Genomic DNA, 14,419 nt, shown 5'->3' on the forward strand with positions numbered 1-14,419 from the left:
TTTATATCTAAACCTTGAGTTTGGCTCGTGAGTAGTTTTAAAGCTTGAGGTTGGCTCGCTTATTATTTATTTTATAAATTTATTTATATACTTGTATTCATCTATATATATGTTTGTAATTAAAACTTTTATATATGATATGATATAGTATATCCTATCAGGTTATTTTCATCATAAAACTTTACATAATCATAATAATGTTTAGGTAAATAACTAGATTTATATAGCATATTACAAAAAAAATTACGTAGTAACTCGTTTAGGCATGTGGACATACTTAAGCTCGATAAAAAAAAAGTTAAGGCTTGTTTATTAAATGAGTTCGATTTTAGGCTCGAATTGTTCATTATTTAGTCCACGAGTCATTCGCCTAAATCATACATGGAATAATTGAACTTTTTCTCAAGTGTTTGATTATGATTTTTTATAACCAATATTGATGGTTATGTTATGGTTATCTCTATATAAATAATCAAATTAATTGTTTCAAATAGACATCAAATCTATAGTTTTTTTAAATGATATTTTCAATTATAGTTTTATCATGTGTTTTTTTATAAATTAAAATTATTGCTAATATTTAATTTGAGTGATGATACAATTGTTATTATTAACTGAAATTAACTTGAATATACATGCTTAGAGTCGGTGATAGACTGATAGTCTACCGAACCACATATTTGAAATGTCTAAAGAGTAAAGACTATGTGTAGCGTTTTAAATAAAAATTGCAAAAGCTCGTGTCATGTTAGTGTCATGTACACAGTGAATGTTTTAACTAACTACGCTCTTCAAAAGTGTATAGTGATTTAACTTAGCATAGAAGTGATTGGTTGCAGTTGTGGACCCTATCTCTGATTCCGCTTCACGTCGGTTAGAAACCAGTCCAATAAAGAGTTCAATTTAGAAGGTAGTCCAATAAAGGGTTCAATATTTTGCATTGGTCTGGTCTCAAAACTTACTCGTGGCATTCCACCAATCACCCAAACAAAAAAAAACGAAAATAATAATATTTATTTAATAACAAATAAAAAAATCAAACCACCACTAGTGGTGGTACGGTAGCAGTTACAACTGTAACAACCACCACCTGCTCTTCTCCGGCGACTCACTGCGGCTCGCAACCATGTCTACGGTGGCGCAACTCGCCATCATCACCACCGGTTCCGCTAACTTCCGTCAAAATTTCAAATGCTTAGGGTTTTCTTTCCACATCGACGGCCGTAAATTGACCTCCGTTTTCACCGCCACAACCACCGGCCGTACGGATACAATCAGGAACGGAGCAAGAGGTCGTTTGATAGTCACTTGCTCGACAGCTAAACCGTCGTCCTCTTCAGAAATCAGGTAATCGGTTATTTCACTGTTTAATACACTTGTATGACGAGATACGATACGTCTTCGATTGAATTGTATTGAATTTTAGGGTTTATTAGTTTGTTACTATCCGGATCGCTTATTATAGTTCGTAAGTTATGATTATCGATATCGATTGTTAGAGTTTATCCTTTCAGATTGATTTAGATAATCCTGTGTGAATTCTATTGCTGTTCAATTTTCATGTCTGGATTAGGAGTGTTCATCTAATGGAATTTCGAGTTAATCGAATAGAGTTATAGGAAATTTGAAGTTTTAAAGCTGAATTCAAATTCGATTGGAATTTGAATTAGAGTGGAATTAACTGATTCGAATTCAGAAACTTGAATATTTTTTACTCTCAAATTTGTATTCAATTTAAGAGCTCAAAGTTAGAAGTCTAATTTTATGTATATGTAACTAATTATGTATATACAAAAAAAAAAAAAAAACAAAAACAAAAACAAAAACAAAAAAAATTATATGCATAACTTAAATTCCAATTTCAAATGGAATAGAAAATCACAAATTCTAAAGTCGATATTCGAATTTGAATCAAGAAAGGCAAAATCAAAGAAAGTGGATAAGCACGCTAAAGCTTGCGCAGAGAACCAACATGTCTTTATCCCTTTTGCCTTTGATACTTTTGGCTCCCTAGCGCCAGAAGCCATCAACTTCTTGACGAGGGTTCAACGGGTTATCCACAGCAATTGTTCGACCCCAGGGGGGCAGGGGTTTGTGTTCGGGAGGTTGGGGTTTGCAATTCAGAAAGGATTGGCGGCGCAGCTTGTTGCCCGTCTACCTTCTGTTTTGATGTAACTTAACAAGTTTTCTGGACTTTAGCCCAATTAGTTTCAATTTTTTTTTATTTTCAAAAAAAAAAATCAAATTCAAGTTCAATATGAAATGGAATTTGAACTTGAATTTCAAGTTTTTTCGAGTCGAATCCTGAACGCCTTGGCTTAGAAGTTCACGGTTGCAAACATTAGATATGCGAAGCTATGAATTTAGGCCTTTGATTTGATGTTGTGAGAACTGAGAATAGGTGAAACCATCATCATGTTGCAGAATTAACAGACTGGATATTACTTATTCTACTAGGTTAATGAATTAGGATCATGAATCAACATAAAACTCGTTGATAAATGAATAATAATTATATTTAATCTGTTTGGTCTTCAGTTCTTCAGCCAGGATTAGGAGTGAAGTTCTCACACCATTTAGATCCGTGAGGATGTTTTTCTACCTTGCTTTCATCGCACAAGCTTCACTTGGTGGACTAATAGCCAGCACACAACTTATCGGTGCTCTGGCTAACCCATCACGAGCGGGTGCTGTTACCGATATAGCCAAAGGCCTTGGTATAGACATAGGAGCCGCAGCTCTGTTTGCATTCCTGTATTACAGGGAAAACAAGATAAAAAATGCCCAAATGGCCAGGCTCTCACGAGAAGAAAACCTATCGAACCTTAAACTGCGTGTAGATGAAAGGAAGATTATCACTGTTAGTGAGTTTAGAGGACTTGCACGACTTGTGATCCTTGCTGGACCTTCGTCGTTTATAAAAGAGGCTTTTGAACTTAGTGAGACGTTTACTGAACAACTTATTGAAAGAGGGGTGCTTGCGGTGCCTTTTTGTACCGATGGAAACGTGCCGAGTTTTGAGTTTGATGAAACCGAAGAAACAAAGGAGTTGACAAAGAAAAGAAGACGGCTTTGGCAGCTCGTACCTGTTCTTACACCCGAATGGTCTGAGTATGTGACTAAATTTACCTGCTTTTCTTTCTTTCTATATCTATTTATGAATTGCACATAGACATGCTTTACTACTGCCTTAAGTCCTTAATTAGTGGTAGAAAGAACGCAAACTACTATTAAATAAAACAAAGAGTAAAATGCCACATTTTCATCCCTGAGTTTTGGCCAGTTTTGCGACTTTCGTCGAAAGGTTTGTTTTTCTGCTTCGGAATCTTGCCATTTTCATCCAGCTTGCTAACTCCATCCATTTTTCTCCGTTAATTCAGGGGTATTTCTTTCTTTTTTGTTAACTTAAAGGGAAATTCGGTCTTTTTACATAAAGTGAAAAAGACTGAATTGCCCTTTCAGTTAACCAAAAAGACGGAAACACCCCTGACTTAACGGAGAAAAATGGATGGAGTTAACGAGCCGGATGAAAATGGCAAGTTTTCAAACCTTTTGGATCCAGATGAGAAAAAACAAACCTTTGGGCGAAAGTCGCAAAACTGGCCAAACCTCCGGGACAAAAATGGCATTTTACTCTAAAAGAAATAAGAAAACTAGATATGACCTGACTTATTTGCCTATACACCAGGTGGCTAGATGAGCAGAAGAAACTTGCCAATGTATCACCTGAATCTCCGGTGTAAGCTATTTTCTCTTTTATTTACTGTTTACGCAATTAGGCTTATGCAGTCTCGAGCTATATTTTGAATGTTTAATGCACCCACTTAATGCTTAGTCATTGTTCTTTTTGTCATTCATAGTTGTTGGTTGTTTTTCCTGAATGGCAAACAGCATGAATTAGAAACGAACTTTAATGTTTCTATTGATTTTAGCATGCAACTTTTTACTTAGTGCAATATTTATTACCAATTCTACAAATTTGCTGATTTGGGCTCACTAAATTTTTGCACCTCAACATTTTTTGCCACTTTTCTAAATTTTTGCATCTAATGTTACTTTTCTTTAAACAGTTACTGTATAATGCTTAGAATTGAACTTTTGTTACCCATAATGAGATAGAAAATGTCTACATTAGAAAAGTTAGAATCTTATGTTATCTGTTTTTGCAATTTACCCTAAATTTTAAGATGGTTTATAATTTGTGTTAATTTTAAATTTTATTGCTAAAATCATGGAAAAGAATAAAGCTCTTTTCTATCTCATGAAATTTGTCCTTTTCTTATATATCAATTTCACTTGGTAAGAAAATTGAATATAATTTATTTCGTTTAAATTAATCTTTAAACGAACTTTGTTTTTGACTAGGTAATGCCCATAAATTCTAACCTGATTTTGAAAATTTAACGTTAAAACGTAAAAAATTTCTTAACTTGAAGGTATTTATCTCTACGGTTGGATGGGCGTGTTCGTGGGAGTGGTGTGGGTTACCCACCTTGGAATGCTTTTGTAGCACAGTTACCTCCAGTTAAAGGAATGTGGTCTGGTCTTCTTGATGGCATGGATGGAAGAGTCCTATGAAAATCATCTCTTTATCTATATTTATGGAGGTTTGACACATTTTTAGCAACACCCTAATTAGTGGTGGCAAATTACTTATGAATGGGTTGATTTGATTTATTTTTAATCTATAATGGATCAAATGAAAGAATTATTTAGCTAAAAAGAGAATCCGTCAAACGGTGTTCCAAGCATATTTTCAATGTATACAACTTCATGAATTGTTCTATTCATAGTTATTGTATTAGTTAATGTTGTTGATATCATTTGTTTATCATTTAAAAAAGAGTTAAATGCCATTTTAGTCCCTGTGGTTTGGGTCATTTTGCCAGTTTAGTCCAAAGGTTTCATTTTTAACCTGTGGGTCCAAAAAGGTTTCACAGTTGCCATTTTAGTCCACTGGGTTAACTTCATCCATTTTTTTTGTTAACAAGAATGCCAATTCGGTCATTTTATATGGCTAAATTGCCCTTTTAGTTATCAGAATTACATACAAAATGACCAAATTGGCCTTCTCGTTAACAGAAAAAATGGATGAAGTTAACCCAGTGGACTAAAATGGCAAAGTGTGAAACCTTTTTGGACCCACAGGTTAAAAATGAAACCTTTGGATTAAACTGGCAAAATGGCCCAAACCACAGGGACTAAAATGGCATTTAACTCTTTAAAAAAAATGGACAAAAAGTTTTTCAGGTTAACCCAACCTAGCGCGATGTATTTTGACCAAACCACTTGATCTATATCCATCTTGCCACCTCTAAGTGCTAAAATGTACTATTACTTTTATATTGATTATTTGATTTATCTCCTTTTGATTTTCTAGGTTGTCACCTGCTATACCAATTTCTGTTAATATTCAGAACACTCAGGTTTATTTGTTGCTCCATTTTATACTTTATTGAAACAATAGGTGATTCAGTTTTATAAAAGTTCATATGTTTATAGCCAGAGTTGAATTCAAGTAGAAATCCCATTCATTTTTTATGGTTTATTTGCAGAATTTCAACCTTTCGGAAAGCGGAGATGATGACAGTTACGAAAATACATACACGCAATGGCCTTGTCAAATGAATGGGATATCAACTACTTGTGCCGTTTTGTATAGCAGGTGACAGATTACATTATAAATTCTGTAGAACCTATATCATCATACTAACATTCAGATAACGTTATTTCTTTCCCATCATATGTTTATGGTGGATTCTAATGAAAATAAAATTATATATGTCTTGAATCTCAGAATATCATCCTGAGAAAGGGACAGGTAAAAATGGGTTGGATTAAAGTAGGTTAGGGCCGAAATAATTACATCAAATTGTAGCAAAGTTGATTTTTTTTTTGGATTAAAGTAGGTTAGGGCCGAAATAATTACAGCTCGAGCTTCATTGGTCTCAGCTCGTTTACACCTCTTATAAGTTATAATAAATGTTAACTTGAGTACCCCCCCCCCCCCCCCACACACACACACACACCACATGATCTTAGATCAGAAATCAAGGTGCAGCATATTGAATGGCAGTTACTTGTTTTGGATATTGGATCAAATTTAGGCACTCAAGAACTGATCAAACTATTTTTACATATTCATCAGAAAAAAATGAGCAAAAGATTGTAATGGAAGGAATGTATGTAATTCTACAATGGCAACATTAAAATTTAAACTTCTTGAATCTCATCCAATGCATAGTTGTTTGTTGACACATTTGCGTAATTAACTTTGTTGAACCGCACAACAACCGGATAACGTGTCTTGGGATCCTGAAATACATAAAAAATATGTAAATATCGACACCCCAACACAAATACACTTTTAATACCACACTCGTGTATTGCAGGTTTTAGCTTTACCTGATCAACGGTCACAACTGATCCCACACCTTTGTACCAGTAGGATTCCTTCCTTAGAATTCTCACCTGCATAGATATTGTAAAAAAAACTACTTAGAATTAAACTAGCCATTCATTCCTTAGAGTACACTCATGCTATAGAGATAGGTAGAGTAGAGGTGACAAAATGTTTGGGTTAGACAGATTGGGTAACGGGTCAAAATGACTACTTTTTATGTACAGATAGGTTCAAACATCTTTGTCCAAATATTAATTTTAATTTGAATGGTTTTTACTTAACGTACACACCCTCCCCCGGTCACATCAATCATTTCACGTTACGACGGTATAGGCACTGGTGATTCCTTTTTAACGGCCCTATAGGCCTTGGCGATTACTTTTACATGGCGTATAGACTTAAAAATCAATAGGGGGTTTTAACTAGTAAAGTTGGGGGTGTATGTATAACCATCCCCATTATAAAACAACTAAGAGCATTCACATCCAATCCATCAAATTATACATACATTCCACTAAAAAACAACTTCTATATCAATATATTTTCACTAAAAACAAATACGTTTTCTCTCTCCTTTTTAATTAAATAATATTATCATTACATTTTTCTCTCTCCTTCACTCACAACCACTTTCAATATATATTAAAAAAAGAGTTAACTGCCATTTTCGTCCCTGTGGTTTGGTCACTTTAGCCATTTCAGTCCATTTTTCAAAAATGCGCCATTTTCCTCCCCGACGTTCTGGAAAGGTGCCATTTCAGTCCAAAAATCATAACCCAGTTAAGTCAGTTAGTAAACAAGGACTGATTGTGTAAATTTGTAACATAAAGGACTGATTGTGTAAATTTGTAACACCACCACCACTAGCCCTGCCACCACCACCACTCCGCTGCCACCACCACCACCACCGCCACCACCGCCACCACCGCCACCACAGCCACCACCGCCACCACCGCCACCACCGCCACCACCGCCACCACCGCCACCACCGCCACCACAGCCACTGCCACCACCACCACCACCGCCGGAACCGCAGCCACACCGACGTTCTCGTTTTATACATTTTCTGGAACGTTTACGTGCAAAACGAAATGGAGGATGCAGACGATGGAAGTGGTCGATTTGCCTGAATTCGGATGAAGTTGCAGGTTCCGGTGAAGTTGCAGGTTCCGGTGATCACAGCTCGGCTCCGTTCATCACCATCATTCGAAAGCTTCCGAAACAAGATCATCTTCAACGTTCATATCCTGCAACTTCTGTTCGAAACATAACTTCCCGAAAAACCGATTCTGATTCCGCTCGCCGCAATCTCCATTCATCACTGTTGTTTCGACATAAGGCAACTGTCCGTTCATCACCGTTCATCATCGCTCAAACCTGCAACATCACCATCTTCTCCGGTCATCACTCCGAACATCATTGTTTATATCTCCATCGCACACCTCGCCATCGATCACTTTCACCACCGTAGCACCATTCTCCGACCACCCTTCTCATCTCCGGCTAACCTGCAACTCCGGTCACCATTGTTGTCATCATCGGACATCATTCCCATCATTCATCATAATTACCATCATACCATCTCCACTGTTGTCACCTTTGTCACTGCTTGAAGCAGCGTGAAACGGGTTTTGGTTTTGGACACACAATCTTTCATACAAGTTCAAATCTTTCATAAAACGAGAACGTCGGTGTGGCTGCGGTTCCGGCGGTGGTGGTGGTGGTGGCAGTGGCTGTGGTGGCGGTGTGGCTGTGGTGGCGGTGTGGCTGTGGTGGCGGTGGTGGCGGTGGTGGTGGTGGCAGCGGAGTGGTGGTGGTGGCAGGGCTAGTGGTGGTGGTGTTACAAATTTACACAATCAGTCCTTTATGTTACAAATTTACACAATCAGTCCTTGTTTACTAACTGACTTAACTGGGTTATGATTTTTGGACTGAAATGGCACCTTTCCAGAACGTCGGGGAGGAAAATGGCGCATTTTTGAAAAATGGACTGAAATGGCCAAAGTGACCAAACCACAGGGACGAAAATGGCAGTTAACTCAAAAAATTATAGTAGGTGAACAGTGTCCCCTCAAATATACAGATGAACAGTAACATTTTCTCTCTCCTCCACTCACAACCACTTTTTATACCCTTTAAAATATAAAAATTCCCCCCACATATTTTGATGGATAGAATGTGACTGCTCTAATAAGAGCATTTACATCTCATTCTGCAATTTTATTATAAAAAGTGGTTCTGAGTAGATGAGAGAGAAAATGGTATTGTTCATATTTGGGGGCGCTCTTCACCCATTTTATGTTTTTAATATTTTTTGAAAGTGTTTTTGAGTGCAGGAGAGAAAAAATATAATAACAAAGGTATAAAAAATATTATTTAACTGAAAAAAAGAGAAATAAAAAATATAGTGATTTTTAGTGTAATTATATAAATGAAGACAGGGGAACGGATGTGAATGCTCTAAACTATTGATTATAATATGTATATTTTTCTATAATAATCTATTTTTTCGATAAAATGTTAATGTCTCTAAAATCTAAATATGCATTTTTTTCCTATTTTACCAGATTGACCCGTTAAGGGTGAAACATAACCCAAACCGACCCATTCATAGTTAAACGGGTCGAAACCATTAACCACCACCTCTAGAGCTAATATCTAGTGTAGGTTCAAAAGTAAATTGTTGTTATGCAATTACCTTGGCTCCTCTCTTGGGTCCAATCGGAGGCGGTTTAGGTGCAGCTTCTTTGGCAGGTACAGCAGGTTCAGCAGCTGCCGCGGGCGGTGCAGCCGCCGCCTCATCGGCAGCCTTAACAACCAATCTTGAACCCCTAGAACTCTTCTTGGAAGAAAACATAACCATGTTGCACTTAACTGTGGTTGTGTTGGATATCACATTTGGTGCCACAACAAATCCAACAGCAGCAGATGCCATGCTGCAGCTTGCCATTATATCTGCAAAGGTATGAATTTGGTTGTTTGATGATCAACTAACTGAAATTCAGAGGCTTTTTTAGTTAATTAAAAAAGGGTGTCATTTTCGTATCTTTTTCTTGGATGATATGAGTGATTGGAAGTTGTTTCAATTGCTCCAGCCAATTAAGTTATGCCACGTGCACACACATATCCTTTGTTTGGATAATGTTATCCCACATCATCTCCTTTGAGTTAACTCATGAGTCACGAGTTAGATCACACCAACACTACTTTGGTGGTCCAAATTTGGTGGGAAAGTGATTATTTTTTTATTGTTAAAGAAGAGAATTAATTACTTTTGTTTGGCTAGATATTTTTGATAAGGGTGTTAATTTCGATTAGGGGTGTAAAAATCGAACTGAGACGAGCTTCCCTCGTTTAATTTGTGAGAGCTTAAGCTCGAAGTGAGTAAATTTTTAAGTTCGATGTCGGATCAACTCTTTTATTAATTAATTATATTAATGAATATGTATATTTTTATAGATATTTATAATTATAATTATATTCTATGGATATTAATAACATAACATTTGTTTAGTTATATTAAAATTTAATTTAAAATAAGTTGTAGTTATGTATTAATTATATCAAAGAAAAATTTAGCTTCCATAGGACAATGATAATTGTGGAGACTTTGGCGATCAAAAAGCACTTAGAACGATAAAAACCAGAGCGATTGCCACTGGAATCACGGACAGAATTGGTATTTTAGTGGTGGTCATCGGCGTCTATAAGAATCAACAATGGAAGAACAAAAGGAATTTTAGGGTTGAGATGTGTGGTCCCACCATAAACGAAATGAGGTTGTGAGCCAAGTCAGATTGGACTTGGGGTTAAATATAAACAACCCAAAGCTCGGTTACCTTAAGGTGCTTAGATGTTGAGTTGCCCGGATCGTAAAATAACTTGAGCCAACTCGTTTATTCTTTTTAATGTATTTTTTATGCATTGATATATATAAAAACAAAAAACCTTTTTAACATTTTATATACTAAAAATTAGGTTATAACTTTTAAATATTGAACTTTGAGCTGTACAAGCCAATTTGGTTTCTGGTGGGCCTCAACAATTTAATAAATGAAATGGACTATTTTTTATTTATTGTTGTTATTATCATGATGCTGATAGGCCCACAGTTTCTTTCTAAATGGGCTTCTCACAAGTCATGGGGCTATGTGCTGTCTTACTCTCGAGTCTCAATGGTCAAAGTAGGCCCATTGTTTGAATTGATGATTATGGGCCAAATCTGCTTATTCAGCAGATCACTTTATATCACACTTGGTATGCTGTCTCTTTCTAGTTGCAAACTTCTACTTCTAAATGAACTTGTAGTTTCTGCTCTTACCAAGTATTACTTTATGTTTTATATGATCTTTTTACATTGTGATAATTCTATACAAACCTTGTGATGCATTTCACGCTGGACCGATGCTACGTTACATGGTTTTGGAGATGCTAACTGTCTCGGATGCCATGATGATCGTCCATCTACCATTGAATAGTAGCATATTTTATCTCGATTAAGTACTTGGGTGTAGTATAGTGCATTGGCTCATATTTTCGTTGTGATTCTATGGATTATGTTTATGTTAAATGAGTGTCTTTCGTGTTCATATTTTCGTTGTTCCACCAAGTAGCATATTTTATCTCGATTAAGTACTTGGGTGTAGTATAGTGCATTGGCTCATATTTTCGTTGTGATTCTATGGATTATGTTTATGTTAAATGAGTTATGCGTATATCTTTCGTGTTCACCTACATTGTGGTGTGACAATATAAAAAGTCGAGTATCCAAAAAATTGATATGGTGTTTCATCAACATATGACATTAATTTTACATAAACTCGTTCGTTATTTTTTCTACGTATGATTAACCTGACTAAAGCTTCGCGCCACTTTAATCGCTAACATGTATAAGAATGAGAATGTTAAAGAGTGTTACATGTTATTACTGTGGATTATTATGCTCCTCTCGTTGTATGTCTCATCCTACCACACAAGTACACAACTTGGATGATGGTGATTGCGGTCCTTATATAGTCTATCACTATGTGACATTTGTCACTATTTTTTATAAGTGGAATAATGTTATTATTACAAGGCTATGATTTTTTTTTTATCAAATTAATGAAATATACCTAGAGATATTAATACACTTTTATATGTTTGTAATATAACAAAGCAATTACTTGTGGTTATAGTTTATTTATCATGATAAAAACTAAAGAATATTTGTGCTATTAATAAATACATGATAAAAACAATCCTATCCTATATGTAATTAAAAAAAACGTTGCTTTCAATGGGGTTTCTAGACTTATAATCATTAAAAAATTGCCTAGTTAACCTTTGTAATAAGTTAAAATTTCATATTTTGTCATAATTGTCACCCATTGTCGTCCCTTTGGTCAATTCTGAAATAGAATGGACAAGTGTTAATTCTGAAAGTTAAATTTATTAAAATGGCCACTTTACTACTATATTTAACAAAGAAAAAATAACAGATAAATAACTACCTACCCATTGTCTTCTTCGTGCCCCCATCTACTCAACATCTTCAATTAGTCACCATCTTCATCGGGGCAACACTACTACTACAACCGGTATGCCTACTCCATGTTGTCCCCTCTACTCCGTCGTCACATTCGATTCTTTTGATTCATGTTTGACTTATAATCGTGTCAAAAATCACCGCTTTTTCTCGTACTTATTCATATTCTGATTCTGAACCTTGTGAGATCAAAAGTGAATTCTTTATTCGATTATAGTTTTTTCCTTTGTTGACAAGCAGACTGAACTATTTTTGGTTTGTTAGATGCATGTTGTAGGAGCATATTTATGTTTATGATATTAACCTAACAGAAATCGTAAATGAACATTCATTTGAGCAACCAAAAGGATGAAAGATGAGGATTGGGACAAAATTATAATTTCTTAAAAGTTATAAAATTTTATTTGAAATGCAAGCACATCTAGAAATTTGAAATTAACAGGACTTGAGATCTCATTACAAAATCCTCAGATAATTGGTGATGTTGGTATTATTGTTGTTGTTTTATTATCATTACTATAAAAAATTTATAATTTGTATTTGTATTTATTATTTGTAAGCTAGTAATGTTGTTCAAGATAAAAAGAAAAGAAATAAATCCCTACCCAAAAGACAATTTCAAACCACGTAACACGTATACACTAAAAGCTTTGTTTCTGACCATTTAAAATATTAATAATTTGAAGGTAATAAAAAAAAAACTAAGTTAATAAATATATTAAACATGCATTTTTCATTAAAAAGATACAAAAGGCAGGGCTTGTGCAATACAAAAGTAGTTCTAAAATAGAAAACCAAATAAGCACTTACATATAATATCAAATTTAGTGACAGATAAAAAAATATGATGTTTATATATCAAATTTATTATTGCCCGCTTACGGTATGTGCATATAATATATACATGTGTGGACGTTTTGGGGGCAAAAGTGAAAGTGCATTAATTTTAGCATTATTTTACTAATTTCGTGAAAATAGTACGGCCTTTGTCTTTATTGTTGAGTGTTATGTGCCTTATGTCCAAGACTTGATGCAAAACTACTATCTAGCTGGGGTCTAACTAGAAGCAGTCCCTCTATTTCTACAGGATAGAGGTAAAGTTGTCTATATCTTAACTTTCTTTAACCCTCTTGCCTTTGCTATTGGTGGGAGATAAAAAAAGACGTTCATAAAGTTAGATATCTTATGTATAACATATGATGTGTTTATACGATTATTATGCTTTGTTTTTGAAGTTACTATCCAAAATTGGTTGTAACATATATTTGTTTGATATGTCAAATATTTTTTTGTAGTATTTTATTAAAAGCTTTTTAAAATATAAATATTAAATAATCCATAACTAAAAATAAAATAAATATTTTATCAAACTATATGGTAAGATAATACGCTGTACTTGAATTAAGTATATGTTTTGATAATGGCGTTCGACAATAAAATAAAGCTTTTTTTATTTTTTTTAAATATTATTTTCAAAAGTAAAACAAACTTGTTGAGAGTGGGATTTGAACCCACGCCCTTTCGGACCAGAACCTTAATCTGGCGCCTTAGACCAACTCGGCCATCTCAACGGATGTTATTTATATTGAAATATTTATATATACTATGAAACAAGTGGATTCTCATCCCCAAGCTTTTTCTTATTGCCAAATTTAATCCCTCAGTTTTATAGCAACCATTTCCTTTAAGCAAATGAAGTCATTATATAGCTATAAGAACGGGCCCTCTATTCCTACAGCTTGAACCATGTTTTCGTCCTCTTTTATCTCTCTTCAGATAATACAATTAAATAAGAATGAGTTATTTGAAATAGGTTTGTTAACTGTATTTCGAGTCATAGGGTTTTTGCTAGTGTATTTCAGGTTTTGTATGTGGTTTTTGCTAGTTCTTCGTTAGTCTTTCTTTGATACAATATATCATCGTTGTCATTCAAAAGAAAAGGTTTAAACATATGACAATATCATCGTTGTCATTCAAAAGAAAAGGTTTAAACATATGACAAGTTGAATTCTAAGATTATGAAAAAAATAATTTGAACTTTTTTCAACCATCTTGAGTCTACATGAAAGATAAAGTTTTAATACATGCCCTCAAACCTATCAATTTCTCTAAAATATATTGCTCAAATTCATTCAAGTTATACCATGTTAAACTTGATTCTATGAGTTATAATGGTTTTCTTCAAGTGTTTTGAACTAAATCTTATTTGTTGAAGCTCGGTTACATCATGAGAAGCCATCACATCGAGATTGATTTTCTCTATATTTTAGAAAAAAAAAGTAAATTAAAAAATATATTGATACTTGGTCCTTCATATATATTTGGGGAGGAGGGGTTTTTCCTCTCATGTACTCTTAACTAGGGGTGTGCATGGGTCAGTTTGGGTCGGTTTTTACTATTATCCATAACCATAACCGCTAGTTCGGTTATGGAGTTTTGGTAACCATAATCATAACCAAACTTCGGTTATGGTTAATCGGTTATGAAGT

The 14,419-nt window shown here is 34.6% G+C and overlaps 2 protein-coding genes and 1 non-coding gene across 3 annotated transcripts; 1 reads left to right on the forward strand and 2 right to left on the reverse strand.

The window, feature by feature from the left end:
- Nucleotides 1-1,024: 1,024 nt before the first annotated feature.
- On the forward strand, nt 1,025-5,782 carry LOC110910439 (protein LOW PSII ACCUMULATION 1, chloroplastic). The gene is made up of 6 exons (XM_022155077.2): nt 1,025-1,347; nt 2,539-3,111; nt 3,689-3,739; nt 4,437-4,607; nt 5,381-5,426; nt 5,556-5,782. Exons 1-4 carry the CDS (start codon nt 1,127-1,129, stop codon nt 4,576-4,578), a joined length of 987 nt encoding a protein of 328 aa, XP_022010769.1. The 5' UTR covers nt 1,025-1,126; the 3' UTR covers nt 4,579-4,607; nt 5,381-5,426; nt 5,556-5,782.
- A 283-nt stretch (nt 5,783-6,065) lies between these two features.
- Nucleotides 6,066-9,438, reverse strand: LOC110910438 (photosystem I reaction center subunit IV A, chloroplastic). Its single transcript, XM_022155076.2, has 3 exons — nt 9,102-9,438; nt 6,406-6,471; nt 6,066-6,315 (listed from the first exon to the last, which is right to left on the reverse strand). Exons 1-3 carry the CDS (start codon nt 9,351-9,353, stop codon nt 6,214-6,216), a joined length of 420 nt encoding a protein of 139 aa, XP_022010768.1. The 5' UTR covers nt 9,354-9,438; the 3' UTR covers nt 6,066-6,213.
- Nucleotides 9,439-13,420: 3,982 nt separating this feature from the next.
- Nucleotides 13,421-13,501, reverse strand: TRNAL-AAG. Its single transcript has one exon. It is a non-coding gene; the product is annotated as a tRNA-Leu (tRNA).
- Between the last annotated feature and the right edge of the window lie 918 nt (nt 13,502-14,419).

This window comes from Helianthus annuus, chromosome 15 (assembly GCF_002127325.2).
Source record: "Helianthus annuus cultivar XRQ/B chromosome 15, HanXRQr2.0-SUNRISE, whole genome shotgun sequence".
NCBI lineage: Eukaryota > Viridiplantae > Streptophyta > Magnoliopsida > Asterales > Asteraceae > Helianthus > Helianthus annuus.